Source organism: Sceloporus undulatus, chromosome 7 (genome assembly GCF_019175285.1).
Source record: "Sceloporus undulatus isolate JIND9_A2432 ecotype Alabama chromosome 7, SceUnd_v1.1, whole genome shotgun sequence".
NCBI classification, from domain to species: Eukaryota; Metazoa; Chordata; class Lepidosauria; order Squamata; family Phrynosomatidae; genus Sceloporus; species Sceloporus undulatus.
The window spans coordinates 4,790,724-4,817,398 of NC_056528.1; the positions used below are offsets into that span (position 1 = coordinate 4,790,724).

A 26,675-nucleotide genomic window follows, 5' to 3' on the forward strand; every position below is an offset into this window, starting at 1 on the left:
AGCCAGAGGTACATGGCACTTTGCAATAAATAAGTGGGTTTTGGGTTGCAGTTTGAGCACTCGGACTCTAAAAGGTTCACCATCACTGGTATAGACCATAGTAGATGTCACTAAGCTTGATACTTGAATCAATCACAGTCACATAGGGCAGGCCATTCAAATAAATAACACAAAGCCTAACAAATGAGGAGCATAGACACCAATTCATAGAATCACAGAATCATAGAATTGGAAGAGACCCCAAGGGCCATCCAGTCCAACCCCATTCTGCCATGCAGGAACTCTCAATCAAAGCATCTCCGACAGATATGCTTTTCAAGATAGTGTTCTCGCCCAGAGACAACATGCAGGAATACACAAACCAACCCCATCTGCCATGCAGGAATACACAAACCAAGCTATCCTTTATGGCCGAAGACTGGGAAAGAGGGACGGGGCCCTGAGATCTGGAAACCCTTCACTCATCTGCCTTTCACTCCAGCCAAGACAATGCTGGAGATAAGAAGGGGTAGCCGATGCCACTGGAAAACAGCATATTGCTCCTGTTGTGTTGATCATTGTGACGGTTGTGTAGAAGGGGGAATTGCTTGTCACACAACCACGTCACAAACGAGGCCTGCTGAAATCCTTTGTACCCAACCATTAGAGTCTAATGGTTCAAAGGTAGAAAGGATTTCAACAGGTGTTGCTTCTGATCTGGTTGCAGGACAAGCAACACCTGCCAAAATCCCCTCTTCTACACAACCATTGCAATTGCTAGTTTTCACTCTGGCAACCCCAGCTGCAATGCCTCCGGTGCGCATTGACCTGTGGCACGATGGGAAATCAAAACGGCACTGGCCTCCATCACTTTTTAAAGTTCGCCAACAGAAGAGGGAGCACCCAGTGCCCATCATACCTGATGCCAACCTCCATGACAGTACCCGCCTTACCCCAAATGCATATATGTGTGCATGTTGCTTGCTATACGTCAAGTATGCGCAGGAGAAGCAGGAAATCCTTCTCAACTCTAGCAACAGTTCCTAAGCAGCAGTTGCTAGGAGACTCTCCCTTGTTGATCATGCTGAAGGCTTTTGCTGGGCTTGCCAGGGAAAAAGCTGCCTTCAGATCCTGGATGCTCGGAGGCCGCTTGAGACACCGGCGTCGCAGAGCCAAGGCAAACGTGCCACGTCTCCCCGAAGGAGCAGCGAAGCCGTGCTTCGAACCCCTCTTGTGCCACTGGCGCAGTAGACTTTCCTCATGGCTCGCCTGGAAGCCAAGCCTAACAATGCGTTTCTAAAGCACTTAGGGCGTGCCATGGCAAGGTTAGCCTCTCTGTTCCTTTGCTGTCTCTTCAACCTTTCCCTCCGCCTCCGCTCACCCACTCCCTGTCTATTATTATATTATGAATCATGAAACACACAGATATAGGTGGCTTGAAGGCAGTACATGGGGATCTAGGAGTCATAGTGGACCACAGGCTGGACATGAATCAGCAGTGAGATGCAGCAGCTGGAAAAGTCAATATGATCCTAAGCTGCAGAAAACAAGCTTGCTCCCTCCTCAATATGACATCCCTTCAAATATTTAAACAGGGCTATCATATCACCCCTTAACCTTCTCTTCTCCAGGCTAAACATCCCCAGCTCCTTGAGTCGTTCCTCATAGGGCATGCTTTCCAGACCTTTCACCATTTTAGTCGCCCTCCTTTGGACACATGGCTCCAGTTTCTCCACATCCTTTTTAAACTGTGGTGCCCAGAACTGGACACAATATTCCAGGTGAGGCCTGACCAGAGTGGAATAGAGTGGCACTGTTACTTCCCTTGATCTAGACACTACACTTTTATTGATGCCAAAGAGACGTAGCTCTTTTGTTCTCCGCAACAGAGGTGCCATAAGTGCCCTGGAACAATGCTGTGACGCCCCTCGGGTACCACGCCATTTGGATGCACGCATGAGCCACATCATTGACGCGCACTCCATGTAAATGACGGTGCACCAAGATGGCAAACAGTGCGTGGTAGGACTCGGGAGCGTGCGAACACTCTGCCCTCCCAAGCCCTAGAATCGGCTCCAGGATCACCTAATTTTAAAAATATAGGGGCCCCAAATTTACTTTCTGCCCCAGGTCCCCTAAAGGCCTAGCTATGGGCCTGGCACCATTAATAATCCTGAGTCGTTGATGGGAGAAGGACTCAGAAAAGTCAAGGTTGATAGCTTTTGAATTAACCTCTGGCTCATCTTTGTCTCCACACAGTCATTGCCCAGAGCACAAATGGGCATCTGCGAGGCAACTCCCTGGAAGGAGATCTATTTTCCGACCGCTGAGTGACCAAGATGAACCTCCCGAAGAGGATGTGGGTGCCAAAGGAGGCCGACTCCAATCGCAGTTGGGAAAAGAAAAGATAGCACTCCGGATGGAGCCCATTGTGGAATCGATCAGCAGCTGTGAACTCAGTGACAGCAACCAAATGGAGGCCCTGGATCTCCAGGGTTTCTCCACGCTGAGATCAGGAATTACAAAGACGAACACAATAAAAAGAGACCGGGCTACAGAAGCCAATCAAAGCCAGAGCATGTCTCTGGAAAGCTCTGGGCCCAGTGTGGGATGTAGCAATGCTTTGCTGGAGGGGAGCCAGGTCCATACAGAAGGGTTCAAGGAGGGTCCCATGAAATCACATGTCATGTGCCACAGCCAGGAAGCTGATGCCCACATGAGACCCACTGGGCTCCCTCAGGACTCTCTCAGCTACCCACCTAAAAAGTCCCATTCCACCTCGAAGTTAAATGTGAAGGGCATCCTAGCGGGGGGGCACCGGCAAGCGGAAAAAGAAGGGGAAGCCGGGAACGGAAGGAGGTCATCAGCACTTTGATGGACTTTCATCAGTAGATGCAGGTGAATCTCAGAGCTTTGATTCCTAAAAAAGGTTAAGAAGAAGGCAACCTGGCTTCCAGGTAGGGGCAGCATCTCAGTTACGTCCACCATCTTCCAACCACATTTCTCCCAACCCACCTTTGACCTTCTGGCCTGGGTGACCCCTTTCTGAACATCCTCCCTAGGTATCCCTATGAGCTTCCAGCACAGGTAGAACTGGAAGTTTAAATTATAAGCCTTGCTTGCACAGCAGAGCCATTGCATTCCTCTTTGTAAATGGAAGGGAAGGGAAGGAAGCAGGCCAACTCATTCCCAGTTGTGCCAACAGTAGGTAGGATCTTCCCAATAGGTTTCCTTCCCCTTCTAACCCATGATGAGTTACTCTCAGAGTCACAGTCAAGCCATGCTGAGTGTAAGAATCTGTAGTCTGGCTGTAATGTGCCATCTGGGTGTGAGAAGACACCTCTGGTTGACATGGATGGGGACGAAATGAAGAGCCCAACAACTCTGAAGATGCTCTTGTCCACAACACTGCTTTCCTAGCTATATCCAATCTGACTTTCTATAATGATGAGCATTAAAATCCTTAGCTGTTCAGCACATTCTACAGGCTGGGCACACTTAAGAAGCACATTAAGCCTGTGTTATTTGTCCCACATTGAGACACATCCTCAGCTTGCAATGGGTCACCACGTCCCACCAAAAAATATGCCGCGGTCCTTTGCGCCAGCCTTGCCATGTACTGGGGTTGCGTGGGGGCAGAGTGACCGCATGCCCCGCAACCCTAATATGTGGCAGCGGCGTAATAATGGCAGCACCCTGTATACATGGGCACCGCCATTGTTACATAAGTGCTGTGCGGCGTCCGCACGTTGCCATGTGGCGCTTGCGTAACAACTTGTTGCGTCAACAGTTCCTTATCCAAGTATCAATTTGCATTTTCTCTGTAGGTCCATCCTAAAATATACTCTGTACAAGAGTCTGGCGGTGAACAAAACTAGAGGCCTTGCTTCCCTTCCTGCCAAGAACTTCGTAAAACTAAAATTGCCCAAGTGAGACTTATAAAAGAGCAAATTAAGAATATGGAAACAAATATATAGATATAACATCCTTGGTCTCATTACTAGACAATTTGGCTGAAGGCAAAGATGTTAACTTCATTAATAAGGCAATTTGTGCCAGAAGGCAGGAAAACACAGGGAGAATGAGAAAGAAGCGAGAGCGCCCAACATTTGTATGCTTTTTAAAAACCTGTTATCTTTATCTCCCTGACAGGAAAAATATCGGTTGTTAATTGTCCTTTTAAAGCCTCAATAATCATAAAATGGATATGAGTTGATTGTGAAAGGGTTGGGCAGGCAGAGACAGAGACGATGACGTTTCAATAAAGACATAGCACTTGGAAATAGGCTGAGATTGAGTTTAGAACGAATGAACATCCAAAGCTGCCATATTGGAAAAGTGAGTGTTGGGTGACCAAGTTCTGGGTAAGTTGACTCATGGTCAACCATCACTTGGTACCTTTTCCCCTTCTCTGGAGATGCCAAGGATTGAACTCAAGACCCTCTGCTTGCCATAAAAATGCCTTAGCTATGGCATCTTTCACAAGAAAGGGTCCAAAAATATGGGTAGTTGTCTACTTAGACCCTTCGTCCTTCTAGGATAGTAGTGTCTGCTCTAACTGGCAACTTCTTCCAAAACTCTTAGATGGAAGATGGCCTTTTCCATCACTTGTACTTCAGACCTCTTTATTTGGGGATGCTAGGGATCAAACACAGGACCGTCTAACACTGAGCTATTGAGGGTTACCTTGGGTCTCATTCCCACTTACATATAAATCGGTCTTTGATCCGAATCGATGGATCGATTCGACAGCAGAGCATGGTTCCCACTACATTTGCCCCGACTGCATTTCCCCCTGTAAAATAACCCACTTGTGGTTTACATTCATGAATGGACTCAAAATGGACCTGCTCCAGCCGGTCGAAGGGCAAATTGACCTGCATCTGGTTCTCACTTGCGCGGAATCGGTTTATCCAAAAAGAAGCAGAAAACAGTGTCAAAAAGACTGGGTTAAATGGGTCTAGCGCATGCCCCCCCTCTCCTAATCCCTTCAGCGATTCGGTTCAAATGCGAACTACAATTTGAGCTCAAGACTATAGTTTATTGTGGGGTTTGGGGGCTGTGTGGCCCTGTTCTAGAAGAATTTATTCCTGACGTTTCACCTGCATCTGGCATTATTCCCTGCCCAAAGCTGTAGCCTTCCTCGCTTGTGCGTTCCTCCACATTGGACCTCTCAACCGCATCCCCATGTCCCTTGGCCTCATGCGCCCTGGTTTTCATCTGCGCAATGTTAGGCAGCATGCCATCAGAATAATCAATAACCATCAATAATCATTTGGAAAGCTCAGGTTTATGGATGTGCCGTCTTCACATGCTTCACTTGAAGAATGCGGCACAGTCTGGAGTCTACTGACTCAGGTTCAGCGACAGCTGTTTTGGTTTTAGTGACATCTGTAGACAATATTTGGGGGGGATATGTGCTAGTAATTTGGAATTAAATGTTCGGACTAAATCCCAGAGCAGATCCGCCATCCCTCTTGATATGGAAGCCACCAACACCTCTGCATTTCGGAGGACTCTGAAAACGGCAGTCGGGGAAAATGCAGTTTTTAAAACAGTTGGTTCCATTTACAGGCTCCAAATCGGGAGTCGAAATGTCCCTCTCTCATCCCTTTCCAATCCGATTCCCCGAGTCTTTTTAAGTCAACCTACTTTGGGTTTTTCTGTCTCCCAAGATACATTCGGCAGGAAGATTTTCCGCCTCCGAAGACTTCGGCTCTTCCCTGAGCTGGAAAGACTTCAAGCTGTGCCTTGAAAATAAATCAGGGTTGAGAGGGAGAGTTATGAACGTTTCAATCTTCCCTGCTTTACAAGGCCATTTAATTTAGCACTTCTTGAGGATAGAGGACCGTTCTTTGGGGGTAGAGATGGTAAAAAATAGGATTCGCGGTCAGCTTTTGCTGGCGGAAATAAAGATATATAGAGAAAATGATGCCTAGTTTAAAAAATGGAGAGGCTTTTGACAATTGAGCATCTTCTTGTTACCCTCTGAGCCCTGTAATTTTCTTAGTGACGTTTCTTAGTGACATCCACACTGGAGAAATAACCCGGTTTGGTACCACTTTAACTGCCCTGGCTGAAAGCTATGGCATTCTGGGAGTTGGAGTTTGTTGTGGGCCCAGAGCGGAGTAAAATTGGGATTTGATTTGACTATGCGCAAATAGTACTGAAAGGTATGGAGGGCAAGGGTTGCCAGGATGATGGGCATCAGGTCATGCAAAAAGCGACGGCCCTAAAAAGCAAAAGAATGTAATACAGGACAGTTGGAGATGGTGAAGGGGTCTATATGTTTAAATTCATATGTAACCAATTGTACTTTTCTTTGTTCAAAGTACTATAAAAGCTTGGTTCACTTTGAAATCCAGGCCCCAGTAATTTGGATGCATTTCCTTCTGGGATCGCTGCAGCTAAATAAGTTAAGTTTCCTTTCCAACCAGCTCCGGGTCTCCCTGCTAATTCTGGGTTTCTGCAACAAAAGCCCCAGCTCCTTAAAAATTGGTGAGATTTGCATTCACCCACATTTGAAAATACAAAATCTCTATTTCTTTCGGTCATATTTATAAAGGAATGGGGTAATGATCTTCTCAAAATGAACAAATCAAGCCCAATGTGATCCTCATCTATCCCTATATATCCGCAGCGGGTTTGACCTAAAGTAGCTCAAGCTGCTATCCATAGGACCATGGCAGTTAAAGTAGAATCATAGGACTATGTGTGAAAGGGTCCCAAGTCGTTCTAATGGAAGATGCTGAGGACTGGATCTGTGATCTTCTGCATGCAACACAGAGGCTTTTCAAGTAAGGTATAGGAGCCTTACTCTTCCTGAGACCCTTTCCCCATCTAGATCATATTTGCTTGCGTTGGCTGGCAGAGGGTCCCTAAGATTTGGGGCTGGAGTCAACCTAGACAACGAGGAAATCGAAATAGTAAAAGAGTTCCCATACCTTGGGTCAGACATTGATCAGAATGGGGACTGTAGTCAAGAGATCAGAAGAAGACTGGGAATGGGGAGGGTGCCTATGAAAATCCTAAAGATAGGGCCCAAACAGACAGGCCAAAATAAAGCGGCTTTGGGTCACTTTGGAGGTATGCTGTTTAAATGCTGCATGTGTCCTAAGAGGCTGGAAGCCATTCCAAAGCCACGCTCCAGTCCTAAGGACTGCAAAGCAACTTTGGAGCAACTTCTGGGTTCTTAAGATGCATGTGTCATTTAAGCAGCATTCTTCCAAAGTGACCCGAAGCAGCTTTATATTTGGCCTGTCCGTTCGGGCCCATACACAAAGTTAGAATCGTACAAGCCATTGTTTTCCCTGTTACTATGTATGGATGCAAGAGATGGACAGTGAAGAAAGTGGATGAAAAGAAAATCAATTCATTTGAGATGTGGTGCTGGAAGAGAGTGCTAAGGATACTGTGGACAGCCACAAAGACAAATGGATGGGTCCTTGAACAGATCGACCCTGAAATCTCCCTGGAAGCCCAGATGATAAAGTTGAGGCTGTCGTACTTTGGCCACATCATGAGAAGGCATGGATCATTGGAAAAGATAATAATGCAGTGTGCACATGTCAGATGCGGGCACCTTTTATGCAACTTTCACCTTACGCTGAGAGCCGCACAATGGGAAATGAATGGTGTGTGTGCCACGCCATGCATCATGCACAAGCCCCATGCTATCCAATGGAGCTCAAGCATATGCACCATTTGCCTTACGTGGGGAGGGTGTGTGTCCAGAACGGTGCACTGTGCTAGGAAAGGTGTAGGGAAGTAGAAAGAGAGGAAGACCACATGCAAGATGGATGGACTCTATTAAGAAGGCCATGGACATGGATTTATAAGACCTAAGCCGACCAGTGGAAGATGGGGAATCTTGGAGATGTCTCATGCACAGGGTTGCCATGAGTTGAGATCAACTCGAAGGTGGTTAGCAACAACAATGAAACCTTGGAGCACCTGGGGATTGAACCCCATGCGAAGCAGGAGCTCTGCCCCCGAGGAACACAGGTCCATGTGCCACTTTGCCTCTCAGAGAAGATGGTTGGCCAGCTGAGCCAAGAGTCAAAAGGTGACATCACAGCCTCCCCATTGTGAGCTAGGCCTGAGTCAGCTTCCAGAGGACATGGCTTCAAGGTGGGAAAGAGCTTCAACACCAACTCCCCAGGAACAGAAGGTCTGCAGGAAGAAGCTCTTTAGCTTCCCACCCCTCTTGACTCTCCGCAGGCCATCATGCTTCTCAGGTTTGCCCATCTGCTTCCCAAAGGATAGGCGGTGGTGGTTTCGGTGGTGGCGGTGGTGGTGACTTATGGATGGAGACATTTTTGAGACAGAGCCTGGCCTGCTCCCAGAAGCTCCAGAATGACTAATAGTCATCCTGGTGGAGTAACTTGAGGAGTTGTAGAGCAAAAAGTTACTTTTCCTTGCTCTTGGCCAGCCCTGAGTGGAGGTTCTTTTGGAGAAGGAAGTTGGGTGATCTGGAGTAGGTCAGATGGAGGCTTCCTTTTGGGTTCAATCAGGAAACTCCTGCACATCACCAACAGCCTTCTATGAAGGTCAGTGTGTTGGATCATAATTCCCAGAATCCCCAGCCATCATCTTTGTGGGTCAGGGGCCTGAGGAGTTGTTGTGTCCCCCCCGCCCCCAACCATGCATAGAAGGTAACTTTTCCAAGCTTCCCTTCAAACTAGTTTGCAAGAGTCCCAGAACAGAAAGGGATGATGGCAGTGTTCACCCTTCTGTTGAATATGGAGCCAGGAGGAACATTTCAAGATTTCCATTAGAATGGGATGGTCAAAGGGGTGCAATGGATGATGGAACTTTTTGGACCTCTTAAAAACCCTTATCCAGTGGGGCTGGTGGCTGGAAGATCCTGGGAGCTATAGTCCAAAAAGGAATGTCTCTCAAGCTCCCATTTCAGAAAGGTATTGATCAGATAGGGAAGACTGAATTGCAATCTCAAGTCCCTAGTTAGCCCATGAAACACACTGGCTGCACATGGATCAATAGGTTAGCATGGTTTACATCACAGGGTCATTGTAAGAAGACGATGGGACACCATCTCAAGCTTTTTGGCAAATGGGGACAAAGTATAGGATTTTTAAAAGGTTAAACCAAGCCAGAGGTTATTTGGTGTCTGCAAAAAATGTACCATGCATTGGTAACAACCCAAGTGTGAGACATACAGCATACCCTCCAAATCTCCTGCTTTAGCAAGGATGCCCCCAATTAATCCTCTGCCATCCCACTTTATAAAGCTTCTTTTAAAATGTCCCGGTTTCTCTCTCCTCCTCCCACTTTCCCCCTTTGGTCCTCAGCTTAATTCAATTGCTGCAAACCAAGTATTAAATGCAAAAGTAGTTTGCATTGAGTTAGCTTACCAGGGAGGAGAGGAGAAGAAGACACAGAGGAGTTTTTCACACAGCTAACAAATCTGACTTACCTTTCCCGGTTTGAATCCTCTTCCGGGACGCAGCTGAATATCACATTTTGTCACCGATGCCGCCTCCAATCTAAGACCCACCTAAAACTCAGCTAGAAACTGTGCTCAGTTGGCCGATTTGCAATCAATAGTTTCCAGCTTGGGAGATTCTAACCGGGTTTTAGGCAGGTTTTAGGCCGGAGGCAAAATGCAAGTGATAATAGCGGAAGAGGATTCGAAACGATAAAGTAAGTTGGGTTTTTTAGTCGTGCGGCAAACCCCAATGTCTTTTTCCTTCCCAGTAGGCTCAGGCAAAAGCAAACCGCTGCAGCCTTTTCTCGCTTGCGAGTTCTTCTTCATTAATTTTCCAGCTGCTCTTGCTTGGCCACATGGGTCCCAATTTTGACCTGTGAAATCTTGGCAGGTCCAACTTACTATATATATATATATATATATATATATATATATTGAACTTGTCATCTCTGGAACACGTACCAAAATGTGCGTATTGGGGAACCGTGTGTACAGCTGTCGGTCTGGTATTGTTATTTTGATGTCCTTTTTCATCTGTGACGCAGCCATTCGAAATCAGCCCGGCTGAATGGCAAATCCACTTTCAATTCAGAGGAGGCTTTGGCGCATATATATATATATATATATATATATATATATGACTTTTAAAAAATCCTTCCCACTTGTTTTCTGCCAGTCAGTCCTCATTAAAGGCAGCCAGCTTTGCTCTTGAATGGAGAAAGTGTTCATTAATTAAGCGGTGAGAGGCAGCCAGAGAGGTACTAATGAGCCTCAAGCGGAGGAAAGAGACGGAGAAGGGGGTCTCTTGGCCAGGCACCGTTTCGGCTCAAGAGCCTTGATGAAATAATGAGAAGAGCTGGCACACAGGCAGCAAAGGAACCGCTGCAAAGACAGCATTTTCCAAGCATTCAGTTTTTGCAGAGAAGGGTATGGGGACTTGGGGAGCGATTTGGGCACCTTTCAGCTGTGGCTGCATCCACAGCTCTGGTGCCATGGCATAGGATCCTAGAGTTGGAAGAGAGCCTCAAGGGCCATCCAGTCCAACCGCATTCTGCCATGCGGGAAACTCACACTGATAGCACCCCTGACGGGGACAGACATACATGTGCCATAGGTGTGTGAGAATGTCAATCCAAATTCAAAATCCTTTGGGTTTGGAAATGAAGTAGCAAGTCCAGTTTTAACAATGGACAAAGACATAGCCATCAGAGATGGAGATGGGATGGCAAGACCAGTTTGGCTTTGGAAACTAGCCTGTAGTTGAAGAGGATAGATGAGTGTAGGACACCCCACTGAGGATGGGGTCAAATAGTGTTGAAATGTGTGTAGTGTGTCAGGATGCCATTGTCCCGGTTCAGTCCATTGCTGTGGGACTGTCGTTTACGGATGAGTTCCAATTCTACTATTTCTTTTTCCAATCCGCCTTTGTAGTTCTTTTGTTCAAGGACCGCGGTTCTGAGGTCTGACATGGAATGCCAAGGGATGGGGACTATCAGGCCTTGGGGTTAAACCTAGCTCACCTGGGATGAAATGTGCCCCTTGTAGTGTTCCCCAGATGGGATTCCCCCCCTTTTGCATGTTATGCCATCCTTTGGTAGCTTCCTAGCATTTGCAAATGGGTTCCGTCCCTGTTCTATAAGGGTTGAAACACCTTAGTTCCTGGAAAGATGGACCTTCAAGGCTAAAATAGACTGATATCTTTGGCCCTGGCTTTTTACCTCTGACTCTGCCCATCAATCCAAGAACTGAGGTTCCTTGTGGGGTGGAGGAAAGGAGGAGGAGATGTACCCATCCACCAGAAAACATATCCAGAGGTAGCCGTATCGTCCGTGTAGCAAAGTTCAGTGCAGGCACCTTTTGGAAAGAGATGCCTCTGGTTGCTGGCAACATCCAAATGCCACAAAACAGTGATACCTTTACTGACCAACTAAAAGGCACAAAGCACATTGCTTTCAAAGCTTAACGAAGAAGCCAGTGGCGCTGCGAAAGCTTGCAACATGTATTTGCTGCATTTTGGTCGGTCAATAAAGGCACCACTGTATTGTGCATTTTGGATGCTACCATCAACCAGAGGCATCTCTTTCCAAAGGGTGCCAGAAAAGATGCCTTTGCTATTTCTTTCGCACGCCCTCCATTCACGTTTCTCCCACCACCAGTTCTTACAAAACTGCTTTGGCTTAACTAGGATGGATGAATGAAAGACCCTTGGATGCCAGTGAGAAAACGTCTGCCCTTCGCTTAGGCTTCCGTTGGTATCCATACTACAGCGAAGCAGGTGAGACCCAGAGGGGGACAGCCAAGGCAAAAAGACGTGTGGGAACCCGCAAGCAAAGGGCTAAGAGTGCGCCATACCATAAGCAAGGAGGTGAGGTTTCAGTTCTGTGCCCGCTAGCCATACCATCTTGAGAAGTGCACCAAAGCAGTGCAGCTACTAACACAATGCAAGCTATTGTTCAGTTGCGATGTTCTCATGCTCTTCTGGGGAAGGTGGCTTGTTGTGCCTGTGGAAGAATTGTTAAATGAATGGGGCTTGAGCATAGGTGGAATTCGCCTTACGCGGGGGTCCGGAACGGATCCCCTGCGTAAGGCAAGGGCCCACTGTACACAATAACACACACACACATACACACAAGATAGTATAGAATCATAGAATAATAGAATCATAGAGTTGGAAGAGACCCCAAGAAGGGCCGTCCAGTCCAACCCCCTTCTGCCATGCAGGAACTCTAAATCAAGCACCCTCAACAGACGGCCATCCAGCCTCTGTTTAAAGACCTCCAAGGAAGGAGACTCTACCATACTCCAAGGTACCATCTTTCACTGTCAAACAGCCCTTATTGTCAGGACGTTCCTCCTAATGTTGAGCTGGAATCTCTTTTCCTGGAGCTTGCATCCATTGTTCCGAGTCCTTGGAACATGGCACATTATCCATCGATGTCTCACTAATTCTTAGGTTCTTGGACAGAATCCAAACCATTGATAGGCCAAAACATGAGTCAGTAACACCTGGTAGACTGCAGTGATGTACACTTGACTCAATTGACTCGGACATGACTCGGACTCAAGTTGCTTCAGTGACTCCACTCAGCCTTGACTTGGCAATAAATGCTTTGCTGACTTGACTTGAGACTTGTATATTTTTAGCCACCGACTTGTTGGTCCAACTTCATCCAGGAGCAGCATCCCATTAGGCAATGGGCTTGAGGCAGGGGTTGATGTCTGCTCAGCATCCTATCCCTGCTGCACATCGGATGAGCCTTCTGGAGCTTTTGGAAAGCTTTAGAAGGATCCTTCCACCTCCAGTCCATCGCTCAACACTTTCCTTTTGCCTCCGAGAAATCCCCCAACTCTGTGCACGTCTTCTCGATCTTTTAGTTATTGAAACCCACCTGCACCGCACCCCACAAACCACCATGTCCTTTTTTTCTGTTAAGTTGCAAGGACTTGAGACTCAACTTGAGACTTGGGTTAAAAGACTTGAATACATCACTGGGAGGCTGTGAAACCATACAGTGGTAAAAGCACCAGCGGCAGCAACAACAACAACATCCCCACCAACAACCCAGTGAGGTGGATAGCATAGGGCAGTGATGGTGAACCTTTTGTAGGCCGAGTGCCCAAACTGCAACCCAAAACCCACTTATTTATTGCAAAGTGCCATGTCCCTCTGGCTTTCTAGTAAACTCTGGCAAACTCTGTGCTGGGGCGACGGCACATGTGCCCACAGAGAGGGCTCTGAGTGCCACCTCTGGCACGTGTGCCAGAGGTTCGCCATCACTGAGTCTTGTGTCGTCTGTGAGGTTAACTGGTTTGTTTGAGCACGATCCTTTCTTGGTTACAACCAAGTTCCTCAAATGCATGCAGTACAGTAGTAGTAAATGGCAGTGCGGTTGACTAGGAAGTTGACCAGGGTTCTCAGTATATATACCCCACTCACTTCCATGCCAACATTCTCCAAAGATGCCAGCCCCAGATGCTGGCGAAACGTCAGGAATAAACTCTTCCAGAACACAGCTGCTGAGCCCATTTATCTATATCCTTTTCATTTAATATTGCAGTTAGCCTATCTAGTTCCTTCGTTTCATGTATTTTGTTTTTCCAGTCCTCTATTCGTGGCATGTATGGAGAACTCCAATTTTTTTGCCACTGTTATGGGGATGCCAAATTGCTCTTATTTTTGCACATAAACACAGCAGTCTTGCACAAAAGAGGAGAATCATAGAATCATAGGGTTGGAAGATCCTTCAGTGTTGCTTTTTGCGTGGGCAAAACTCTCCCAAAGGCTACACAAAGAGTGTGTGTTTCTGTACAGAATAAAAACTCAACACGCACAAAACCCTGGGATGCGGTAATTCCAGGAGAATGCAATGTGGCATTCTTGCAACACAAAGAACCCATGCGCTTTTCCATGTGGAATAGCATCCCCAAATATCATTTGCATAACAGGTGAAAACGATGCAGAATTCATGCCTCACAAAGAGCCCATGTATGTTTCTATGCTATATCCCAAAATATGGGGGTGTCTGGAAACCAGGTAGTAAATGCTCAATTCTCACCACTCTGTTTTTCTATTAGACTGGTGTTGGGAAACCCTAATTTCAGCCAGAAACCAGTGAATAACAGTGAACCTTGCTATTCTTCCTAATGAGTGTTTCTCGTTTCTTTCCTTTGTAGATTCCAAGCGCATAGCAAGCAGGAGCACCAAGCCCATGCAAATGTTTGAAAACCAAATGCCGGAAGACACGCCAGCGGAAAAGCAAAACAGCAGTAGGCACCCTGGTTTGGTTTCCCTCTCTTATCTGTATTGGCACCTGATGGGTGATCCAGCACTAACTGCAGCTGCACTGCAGAATTAAAGCAGTCTTACACCACTTTAAGTGCTGTGGCTGATCCTACAGAATTGTGGGATTTGTACGTTTGGTGAGATACCAGAGCTCTCTAAATTCTTCTGAATACCACAGTTCCATAGGATACGTCATGGAGGTTAAAGTGGTGTCATGCTGCTCTAATTCCGCGGTGTGGACACATCCTCAAAGTTGTAGAGTCCCATCCACACCACACAGTTATACTGCTATGATTCCGCTCTAACTGCCATCGTTCAGTCCTACATAGAATCCTAGGGTTTGCAGTTGAGAGAGGGGAAACTTGGGTTTCTCAGCCAAGAAACTGTAGTGCCTCCCTGAACTAGAGATCCCAAAATCGCATAGGATGCAGCTATGACATTTAAAGTGGAATCATAGTGCTGCATGATGAGGCAAAACGGTTTCACACAATGTCACACAAAACCCGCCATTAAAGTGGGCACAAAGGAGCATTCATGTGCATCTTTTTACTTTCGGGATTTCAGCAGCAATGCATGTCCAATATCTCTTTATTTGTGCAATTACTCACCATTTCTGCTTTATTTGCAGGATGCTTCAAATGCACTTTACTCTCTCTTTAATGCCAAAATAAGCCCCAGTGTGATAAACTCCTTGGACATACAACTCACTGCACTGATGAGTTGTTGGTGAGCATTGTCTTACCCCAGAAGCACAGAACAAGGAATGATCTCCTCCCTTACGGCTCGGGTAATTTTGCTTCCTTGGGTATGCTTGCAAACCTGGATGAAGCCAATCAAGTTTCTGGAGGCCAGGAAATGAGAGACGGTGCCAATTAACGGTGCCAGGAAAGAGGTCAGGGCAGGTCAGGGCAACCCTGTGACCCTGAGAATGAGGGCACTGGCTCCATTTGGCTGGTAACTAATTGCTTTGGAAGCTCAGGCCCCATGCAGACAGGCCAAAATAAAGCTGCTTCGGGTCACTTTGGAGGTATGCTGCTTAAATGACGCATGCGTCCTATGAGTCCGAAAGCTGCACCAAAGCCATGCTCCAGTCCTAAGGACTGGAGAATCAGCCTCAAACAAAGTTTGACACCAATTTAAACTGTCGTGGCTCAATAGTATGGAATTCTGGGAATTGTCGTTTTATTGTGGAGCTCTCTGACAGAGAAGGCTAAATGTCTCACAGAGCTACAGTTCCCAGAATGCCATCGCATGGAGCCATGGCAGTTCAAGTGGTATCAAACTGGGTTATTTCTGCACTGCGGATGCAGCCATAAGTCGAGTGTGACCAGATGTCCTAACTGCAAAGAAGGACAAAGCACTCCTTCATTCCAGAGAAATGTAGGACGTAGTGAAATAAAAACCAAAAAACGTTCATACATGCTTCTTAGTCATGCCCAAAATGGAGGACATTTTGGAATTCCTCCTTGGAGGTCTTTAAACAGAGGCTGGATGGCCATCTGTCAATGGGGATGCTTTGATGGAGAGTTCCTGTGTGGCAGAATGGGGTTGGACTGGATCAGGGCCCTTGGGGTCTCTTCCAACTCTATGATTCTATGACCAGAAAGTGGAAATGTAGTGCACATCTGGGGCAAAGACATGTCCGGTCACCATGCATAAGTCAGACTTACAACCCTGCATAAGTTTCCCATTCACATTTATAATCATGGTACCATTGTTAAGATTGTAAATGTCCACCAAATGTCCCCGAAACCCATATGAAAATCCAACCAGCTCCACTAAGGGATGGAGTCCAGAAGCGCTGGTGAGGAGGGCATCGGAGGATGATGTGCCCAGCCTCCTTCCAGCAGTGATCAGTGGTGACCCCATGAGTTGTGACAGGACCCCTTGCCACATCCCCTGGCATGCGCCTCCTAACATATCACTTCCTTTTCTCTTTCCAGCCGTTCCCACCTTAGCTGAAGGGGAGCCGACAAATGAAACGAAATCCAAAGTGCCCAAAGCTATACCCAAGGCATCGCCCCGAATGAGTCACCAAGAGGAGAAGAAGCCAGAAGAAGCCCTTGCATCGGGGCCTTTCTTTTACATCGGAGGAGCTAATGGGGTTGATCTGTAAGGATGTCCAGAGCTGGGATCACCCTTCGCTCTGTTTTTCTCACTTCTGTTATCCTATCAAATAGGAGATGATTCTGCTTTGGGTTTTAGTCTGAACTTGAAAAGACCCCCATCTCCCAAATAGGTGCAACACCTTGGATAGCTCCTATACAGTTCAGACTTTAACCTGGAGTGGATTCACTGTCCTCTTGCATGGAAGCCACTAACCACAATTGCATCTAGTCCAGCTTATCCTAGCAGGGCATTCACACTACACAACTATAGTGTTACAATCCCACTTTATCTTCCAGGCGTCCATCTTTTGGACTCCTGGGATCTGCAGTTCGGATGTTCGGAATTCCTTGCTGGAGTGTCTGCCAAGTCTCCATATCCAGTTATTGTGCCCTATGGAAATAGGACAGAGCCATGACTAGTTAAAGTGGAACAATAGTGCTATAATTGTGTAGTGTGGCAAGGCTGTGTAGTGCGCAGTGTGGAAGTCTGTTCCCCTTTACTCTATCTGGTCTCTTTCATGCTTTTTCTAATGGAAAGACATCATCCAGTCTCATTTCTTCCCTGCTTAGACAGTGTTGCTCATTAGTTTGCAACCTGGATGCATTGCCACACTTGTGGAACCATCCACCAAGAGAGCTTTCTGTTTCAAAAATGGGATTTCAAGGTCTCGGATCTAATTAACCGCAAGGACTCGGTTGCAGTGGTTTCCTCCAAAAGGAGAGACAGAGAGAAAAAGAGTACGAGGAAGAAGAAATAACCGAAGTCTTTTGTTTCCCTCCATCACAGACTCAACCTGTATTGCAAGAACAGGGGCTGGCAGCGTATCTATGACAACCGGAGGGAGGATTACATCCTGAAATGGTGTGAGACCAAATTCAGAGACACCTATTACAACTTCAAGGAAGGTAAAGGGAGTGGGCAGTTGGCTTGGCATCTATCTCGCCCGGTTGTCTTTGTGGGTAAAGCGTATTCCCATAAAGCCCCAACTCTCCCAGTGCGGCAGAGGCAGTCCCAGTTGATCGGACCCTGTCCCATTTTACCAGACCTGTGATGGTCCAGCCAGCTGGGATGTATTTTAATCCCTTGAATCCAGGAATGTCCAGGTTTTCCAGGACATATGGCAACCCTATGCTGAGCACACCGGGTGACACCTCAGAGGAGGATGTCCGCCTTCTGTGCGTCTCCATGGGTAGATCAGGACTCTGAGAGCCTGAAGGTCCTGGAAAGGACCACTTGCATCTGCCTGGAGGCAGCGAAGAGGTTGTCTGGGATGCTGTTGGCATACAACAGCTCATTCCTGGAAGCCTCTCCTGTTGCCAACTGGCGCCTGGACCCTTTGGGGATTTGCAAATGAAGCAGGTAGATTGGAACAGCCTGGGACATGGGCAGTTCCATCCAGCAGCCATTGTCAACAAGTACAGTGCGCCCGCATCATATGCAGGCACACCTTATGTAGCTTCCAGCATACGCTGGAAGCCGCACTGGAAAAAACCCTGGTGCGTCCCGGAAAAAATAACGGGGCATGTGCCCTGTGCTGTGCGCACCATGACACACCGCAGGACGAGCCCCATTACATGTTTTTTCCCTTACGCGGGGGGTCCGGAACAGATCCCCCCACGTAAGGGAAGACTGTCCCAGTCCAAGGCTCCAATCCAGAGGGAGGCAACCTGTTTGCCTTTGATGATGGAGCATAAGTGGCCATGCTGGATGGGGGAATTCTGGGAAATATAACAAGCCCGTAGCTAGGCTGGGGCAACTGGGGCACTGAAAGAGGGGTCTAAAGAGATGCGGCTCCTTTGTCTGCCGCAACAGAGGCACTGTGACATCCTTCATGCGCCGCACCATTTGGATGTGGTGCATGAGCCACGTCATTGACACACACCCCATGTAAATGGTGGTGCACCACGATGGCACATGGTAGGACTCAGAAGCATGCAAAAAGATATAGGGGCCCCAAATGTACTTTCTGTCCCAGGGCCCCTATATTTTTTGCATGCTTCCGAGTCCTACCGCGTGACGTGGGCGCCATCTTGGTGCACTGCCGTTTACATGGGGTGCGTGTCAATGACGTGGCTCATGCACCACATCCAGATGGTGCGCCGCATGAGGGACGTCACAGCGCATCTGTTGCGGCAGACAAAGGTCCCAAAATAATCTTCCCCAATGCTTGGACATTGATTCTTCATGCCACCTTCAATCTGGTGGTTTCTTTCTTCCCAGGAGAACAGCTGCTTTACCAAATCCCTAACAACAAGATACTCACTACCAAGATAGGCCTTCTGATGAACCTCAGGGAGTACGAGCGAGTGATGAAGAAGATCAACAGGGCTGCAAAGTAAGCTCCATCCCCTTCAGTGCACATATCCCTAACTCTACCACACCTTTATTCATTTGCTTATCCACAAATTTTACCCTCGACTTATCCATGGGTCATATCAAAATCCATAATTTTGGTCCCAAATCCTGCCCTCGGTGTATACATGAGGTTGACTTACAGTCAAGTATACACAGTGAATCCTGTTATTAGTGTTGACTAGAGTAGACCCATTACACCAGTAGGATTTACTTATGCATTGACGTACCATTTAACCATTGATTCAATGAGTCTAATCTGTTTGAGAGTCGGTGTGATGTAGTGTGGCTTGAACTACGACTACGGCTCTGGAGACCAGGTTTCAAATCCTGGCTCGGCTATGGAAACCCATTTGGTCAAGTCACATTCTTTCAGCCTCCGAAGAAAGCCAAGACAAGCTCCCTTTGAACAAAGCTGGCCAGGAAAACTCCATCATAGGGTCACTTTAGGATAGCCATAAGTCAGCACAACTTGGACACACAACAACTACTACAATTCTAGTTGGGACTAACCAATAATGCCGGCCAGAATGTGTTATTTATTGGCTATAGAGCTCAGCAAAAAGGAATCATAATTCGACTTCCACATTTAGATGTGTCTGGCTCTTGTGGCTTTGAAAAATGTGCTTGAATGTTTCAGACGCATTTGCTCGGAAACATATAGGCTTGAACACTGTTGAGCATCCCAGAAGAGGGCTTCCAGTGCGCAGAGATTTTTGTTTTCATGTTCTTCCAAAGCCTGAATTGTTCCCTTGATCTCCTTCCATTTGCCTGTTGGAAACAGAATAAGTTATAGGGCATTGCTGAAATGCTACCTCCCATCCCACCCCAAGGAAAAGAAGTTTGCAGCCTTTTTGCAGTAAGATTATCGCTGTTGTGAATTTATAAGGCTGGTTCTGGACAAAGTTAAAGTTTGTGCCAACCTCCTTGAATCAAGGCAGAGACATTGGGTTACTAGTGTGGAAGCCCCTGTCTTGATGTTGTGGCAGGCACTTGCGTGGCTTGGTGGCTCCCTAGAAAGCAGCATCAGCATCCTTTCCATGTGTTTATACATGGCCTTTCCAAAGTAAGACCAGAGAGATTTTTTTAAAAAGCTTGCCCTCCCTCTGAATTGGCTTTATTTGTTCTTAGTGATATTGCAAGACCCAAAAAAGCTTGCCCTTCCTCTGAACTGGCTTTGTGGTTTTGCCGGACTCAAGAAAGCTTGCCTATCCTCTGCTTTGTTCATTCTTAGTTATCTTGCTTGACCCAAGAAAGCTTGCCCTTCCTCTAAATTGGCTTTGTTCGTTCTTAGTAATTTTGGCGGTCTGCCTGCCCCTTATTTTGCTGCATGAGGAAGCTGCAGCAGACAAACCAGGTTCTTTTTGCGGCGTGATTGTGATGCCGCAGTGCGCACTTGCAATGTCACAATGATGTCGCAACGTGCGGACGCTAAGTGTCCATTGTGTCAAAATGGTGGTGCCTATCTGTACAGGGTGCCGCTATTTTGACGCCCTCGTCACATGCGAGGGGCGTCTGGAAGCGCCACCCCTCGCATGTAACAATGGTGTCCCATTGCGCCCATCTGTAGAGTGCCAGGGTTAGACTAAAAAAAGCTTGACCTCCTTCAAAATTGGCTTGTGATCGGCTTAGTGATTTTGCAAGACACAAGGAAGCTTGCCCTTCCTCTGAATTGGCTTTGCTTGTGATTCTGCTAGACCTAAATTGTGATTTTGCTAGACCGAAAAAAGCTCGCCCTCCCTTGGAACTGGCTTTGTTAGTTCTTAGTGATGTTGCTAGACCCAAGAAAACTTGCCCTCCCTCTGAATTGGCATTATTTGTTCTTAGTGATATTGCTAGACCCAAAAAATCTTGCTCTCCCTCTGAATTAGCTTTATCTGTTCTTAGTGATATTCCTAGGCATTACTGACTGACATCACATGCCCTTAGTGGCATCTTATTGACTGTTTGTCACTCCGGCATCATCACATTCACAATGTGATCTCTGACTGGATAGGACTATATTTGTAGGGAACCAGTGGTCCTCTGTCTGAGTGCGTCTAAGAGAAGGAAGAAAAGACAGTGAGAGCAAGAAAGCATTAGAGAATCAATAAGTCTCTTTAATCCTACTGTTCCATAAACACAAACAGAGAATGTGATTATATACGAGTGCTGATTGCAAGAAATGATGGGCGAAAAGTAAACTTTGGAGGATGCTATTGAGGTCCAAACGCAGTCTCCTATCTCTGGGTTGAAATTATTCACCTGGGAGCGCTCAATCTGTCTCTAATAAATCCTGAAAGATGGCAAAAGTAAATATTGTAGCATTATGCAAAAGAAGAGACAGTATGCAAATTGGTTCAATTAGGGCAGCGATACTTTCTTAGCTTGTCAGTAACCAAGATCCAAAAAGATAGATAGCGCTTTCTTTATGAAGCCGGGAAGAGGAGGGGGAAGATTCGTTTGTAAAAACATTGACTTTAGCAAATTGATATAATCTTATTGCTAGAGCAGCAGCTCATTTTGGGGGAAGAAAGAAAAACAAAAGATATATATATATATATATATTGAGGTTATTATGTTCCAAATGAAATTGAGTCCGTATGCTACCATATTGCTTAATCTCAAATTTGGGCTACCTAGTATTATGCCATTGCCATTACAATGGGATCCCAGATCGGCTGCGTTCATATCATGAGCAACTGTGTGAATCAAAGATTCATAGGAGAAGGTTTGGATGGCCTCCGTTGAAATTAAAATGTGTTTCAATGGATGCAAAAGATTGTTCCATGCTGCTTGACCCCAATGGCCATTTCACATAGTCCTGATGATGTTGCATAGCCTTCCATGGGGAGCACGCATGACTGAACCTATTGCTGTCCTGGGTTTTTGCAGAGTGCTGAGGATGGAAGACTTTTTCCCTGAGACTTTCCGTCTGGACACGAAAGACGAGAGAGAACTCTTCTTTGAAACATACAAAGGTGACTTTGTCCTCCAAAAACGAAACAATCCATTAGCTCCATTTATACAAGCCGGACTAGATAGCCATGTCCTGCTCCATTCCATCTCTCCTTCCTTCACTCTGTTTTCTGTCCTTTCTCTCAAAAGGGGTTGCAGCCACACTGCAGGAAGAATCTGGTTTGACTTTAACTGCCATGGCTCAGTGCTATGGAATTATGTGAGTTGTAGTTTGTTGTGGCACCACAGCCCTGGCAGGGGTTGGACTGGATGGCATTTGTGGTCTCTTCCAACTCTATGAGTCTATCGTACAATACAGACAACCCCAAAAGGTGGCCAGTTTTCCTCCAGAGGTACGCCACCACAACCAAACCGGGTTCTCCTTCGGATGCCACACGGATGTCACTAGTGCACCATCAGCGCACTTGTGATGTAAGCGACGCGCGGAGATGTCTATATGCTGTGCGTCGCTTATATAACGATGGCGGCCCCCATATGGATGGGAGGCCACCATTACGACAACACCGTGATGTGCTAGAGTTAGGGACCGTGCACCAACTGCACAAACCCTAACCCTAGAACATCACGGCGTTGTCATAACGGTGGCCTCCCATCTATATGGGGACCGCCATTGTGATATAGGGTTCAGTTTCATGCAGTTGGTGCGTGGTCCCTAACCCTAGAATCACCACCTGGACGCTGTTTCTTGGCGGTAAGTACCAAACCTATCATTCCTCTGAAGCTGAGAGAGTATGGCTTGCCCTTGCAGGTTTCCATCACTGAGCAAGAGATTCAAACCCTGGCCTCCAGGATTGTAGTCCAACATTCAATCCACTACAACACACCGTCTCTCTTTTTCCCCCTGCAGAACCCCACATTTGGATCTGCAAGCCAACCAGTTCGAATCAAGGCCGGGGGATCTTCCTCCTGAAAAACCAAGCGGAGGTCAAAGACTTGCAAACCAAGCTCCAGAGCATCGAAGATGACCCTCTGTACAGGAAGCTGCCCTACAGAATCCCCCCGGCGAGAATCGTGCAAAGGTAGAGAATCCGGCAAATGGAGGGTCTGTTGCAACAGCTCCACTATCCAGCTCCTGGCTGGTGAGAAATGTTGGATGCTCTTACGGCACGGGTGGGGAAAGCTCTTCCAAGATGAAGGCCACCTTCAGATTCAGGGAAGGTCTTGGGGGACACATGCCGGCAGTGGACCATGGACAAAGCAACAATATAACAGCTATGTTTGAATTTAACACAATGTCACGGAAAAGGCCCCAGATTCAAATCCTGACACTGCCATGTAGGGCTGGGAAAGATGTCTGCCTCAAACCATGTCTGTCGGAGCTGAATGGGCCAATGGCTTGACCCAGAATAATCCAGCTTCTGACATTCAGTTACAGGGGGCCCTTGGTATCTGCTAAGGTTTGGTTCCAGGACCCTTCATGGGTTCAGAGATCCATGGCTGCTCAAGTCCCATTAAATCCAGTGGCATAATAAAAATGGTGTTCCTTATATAAAATGGCAAAAATCAAGGAATACTGTGTCCAGTTCTGGGCACCACAATTCAAGAAGGATGTGGAGAAACTGGAGCCATGTGTCCAAAGGAGGGCAACTAAAACGGTGAAGGGTCTGGAAACCATGTCCTATGAGGAACGACTTAGGGAGCTGAGGATGTTTAGCCTGGAGAAGAGAAGGTTAAGAGGTGACATGATAGCCCTGTTTATATACTTGAAAGGATGTCATATTGAGGATGGAGCAAGCTTATTTTCTGCTGCTCCAGAGAATAGGACATAGAGCAATGGATGCAAGCTCCAGGAAAAGAGATTCCACTTCAACATTAGGAGGATCTTCCTGACAGTAAGGGCTGTCCGACAGAGGAACACACTTCCTTGGAGCCTCTTCCTTGGAGGTCTTTAAGCAGAGGCTGGATGGCCATCTGTCAATGGGGATGCTTTGATGGAGAGTTCCTGCATGGCAGAAGAAGGAGGAGGGGCTGGTCTGGATCAGGGCCCTTCTTGGGGTCTCTAGGTTCCTTAGAGGTCTTTAAGCAGAGGCTGGATGGCCATCTGTCAATGGGGATGCTTTCATAGAGAGTTCCTGCATGGTTGGACTGGATCAGGGCCCTTTTTGGGGTCTCGTCCAACTCTATGATTCTATGACTCTAAGGTTTGCTTTAGGGAATATATATATATATATATTGGAATCGTTTCAATCTGTGAATGCTTGAGTCTGCGGATAAAAAAAATCCATGGCTATGGAGAGCCAACTGCAATTTTATTCCACCTGGTGTGGAATTGGAGAATCCCTATTGCAAAGATTTCCTACCATCTGTGACCAAATACTTAGTGTACCTGGTTGTTGGGGGTACATGCGCCTCTGTGCATGTGTATGTGGTTGTTGTTTTTAATTCCATGCCATTGGCAGACAGATCATTAGCATTTTAACAGGTGGAGAGAGAAAAAAGAGCGAGGGAGGGAAGGAAGGAGGGAGAGATGAGAGATTATTTTTGTCTGGAGATCTAAAGGGAGCTTCAAAGAGACAGCTGCGCGTCAAAGACTTTGCATTGTGTGTAAACTGAATAAGCTTCGAACGCTAGATAACCAGGCAGCTGCGTCGGAGGTGGGAAACTCAGGGAGGAATTACGACTCTTTGCTGTTGCTTGGGCAATTCATGTTCCACAAGCTTATTTATTTATTTATTTATTTCTATTTATAGCCTTTTAAAAACTAGATTTCAAAAGAAAAATAATATCACGCAGCACCTAAGGTCAGAATAATCAAAGAAGAGCTCGGCAAACAGTCGGCAATGCAGCTTTTTCGGGCATCTCAATGATGCATCCAGTTTTAAGACGCTTATTATCATCACAAACTATTCTGCGCAAGGGCTGGGGGAAAGCTGTCGGTTTCCAATGCTCCCACATTTGCATTTTGGAACATCTTAAGTTATTTGTACTTCCCAAGTTGAAGCAAATGTGCAAATGTGGGTCCGTTCTTCTTCTTTCCATTTGGATCTGGCAAATTGGATAGTTGTGGCTGGTTCCAGCATGGAGGGACGCCTTTTGTAGGGGCGAAAGACGGAAGAGCTTCTGAATTCAGTACTTATTGGGTATGGGTTAATATCTGGGTGCCATGTAGATGTAAGGCCCTGACTCAATGTACCGCAATGAACACATTTCATGGATGAACCCATTGAAAAAGATCAGGCCAAGGACTGAAAGTAGAATTGTTAGAGCTGAGTAGTAAAATGGTGTCCCATATACAGTGCACCTGCACCATATGCGGTCATGTCATACACGGCATCCACTCATAGAAGCTATGTGGGGGGAAACAATAGTGCGCGCACTCGTGGGGCACGCACCGCACCATGCCACAGGCTCACGGCCCATTATTTTCAATGGGCGCATGAGCATCTGCGCTTTTCCCCTTATGCTGTATAAAATGGCAAAATCAAGGTTAGTTTATTGGAATGTATATATATTTCAGATGGAGTAATAAGATGATATCTCTTATTTAATAATGGAAAGATCAAGGTTTGGGGGGGAAAGAAACCTTTCTGCAATAATAAAAGCTTTTTGGGAATACTTGGTACTGACAAAGCTTGGGAAAGTTGTCTTTCTGGACTACAGCTCCCAGAATGCCCCCAGCTAGCATGACCATTAGCTAGGCTTGGTGAGGAAATCAAAGAGTTGTAGTCCCCAAATGTAATATTCCCAAACTTTGGAGACAGGACCTTCTTGGTGTTAGCACCCTATGGAGATTCTGGTAGTGCCATAAGTGACATTTCCAAGCTCTGGCTTCATTCCCCTTCTTCTTCTTCTTCTTCTTCTTCTCCCTCCAGGTACATTGACAAGCCATTGCTCCTAGAGGGGAAGAAGTTTGACGTCCGCTCGTACCTCCTCATTGCCTGCACAGTGCCCTACATGCTGTTCTTTGGCCACGGCTACGTCCGCCTGACGTGTCTCAACTACGACCCGAAGTCGGAAGACCTCACATCTCATCTCACCAATCAGGTGAGGAGAGAGAAAGAGACAGGGAGGTGGACAAGTCCACCAACCAATGGCTGAAACCCTGTCGGTGTCTTATGCGCACGTTATGTTCTCCTATGTTTAAGTATTTGAAGCCTTGTTTAAGGGGTGTCATATTGAGCATGGAGCAAGCTTGTTTTCTGCTGCTGCAGAAAACAGGACCTGGAGCAATGGATGCAAGCTCCAGGAAAAGAGATTCCAGCTCAACATTAGGAGGAACTTCATGGCAGTAAGGGGTGTTCATTGTAAAGAATGGTGATGAATGATGGAATGAATGATGGAAAGAATGGTAGTGAGGGTGGTGGGGTCTCCTTTGGAGATCTTTAAACAGAGGCTGGATGGGCATCTGTTGGGGATGCTTTGATTGAGAGTTCCTGCATGGCAGAACGGGGTTGAACTGGATGGCCCTTGAGGTCTCTTCCAACTCCATGGTTTTGTGATTCTATGGAAGTGGTTGAGACTAGACTTGAAGACTGGAGAAGAGCATTCAGGTGAGATTCCAGGTCAAGCTTACCATCTGGCAACACAATATTTGAACAATGGTGTGGTTATTTAACCACCTCCCTTCCCTTCCATTGTTCTTGCAGGTGCACATTTCCCATTTGAAAGGTAGCATTTGTCCAAAAGAATCATGTATGCATTTTTTAAAATGTGGATGGCTCATTTTGAAACACATTTTACCCATGGGGAAAGGTACTTTGGAGAGAATGCAGAAATAAAAATGTGCACCGTGAGAAATGGGTTTGCGGAAAGAAAGACAAATTATGGAAGAAGAAGAAAAATCTGAACATGTAACAACGTATTATAAATAGAAGATTGTGTGTCGCCGGGCATTATACATTGCCTACCGTTGTGCACCATTGCACAATTATTTCCTAATTGCAGGTGGTTGCCCAGGGCTCATCTGTGCATAATGTGCGGTTGGTTGGCACAGTGCTTCTGAGGCATGACTCCAGGAGCACCACTTTCTGCCATGTCTCTTCAGTGCCAGCCCTTCACCAGGGTTGAATGGCGAGTCAACTTAAATGCAAATCCCATTGATTCAAA

General features: G+C 46.6%; 1 protein-coding gene across 1 annotated transcript in view; it reads left to right on the forward strand.

The window, feature by feature from the left end:
• The window catches only part of TTLL10 (tubulin tyrosine ligase like 10), a 166,930-nt gene that overhangs the window by 111,203 nt on the left and 29,052 nt on the right, over positions 1-26,675 (forward strand). Inside the window, 9 exon segments of the mRNA XM_042479848.1 lie at positions 2,239-2,788; positions 2,790-2,877; positions 14,102-14,194; positions 16,154-16,322; positions 17,106-17,224; positions 18,540-18,654; positions 21,546-21,631; positions 22,477-22,648; positions 25,442-25,613. Coding sequence (XP_042335782.1) covers positions 2,239-2,788; positions 2,790-2,877; positions 14,102-14,194; positions 16,154-16,322; positions 17,106-17,224; positions 18,540-18,654; positions 21,546-21,631; positions 22,477-22,648; positions 25,442-25,613 — 1,564 coding nt within the window.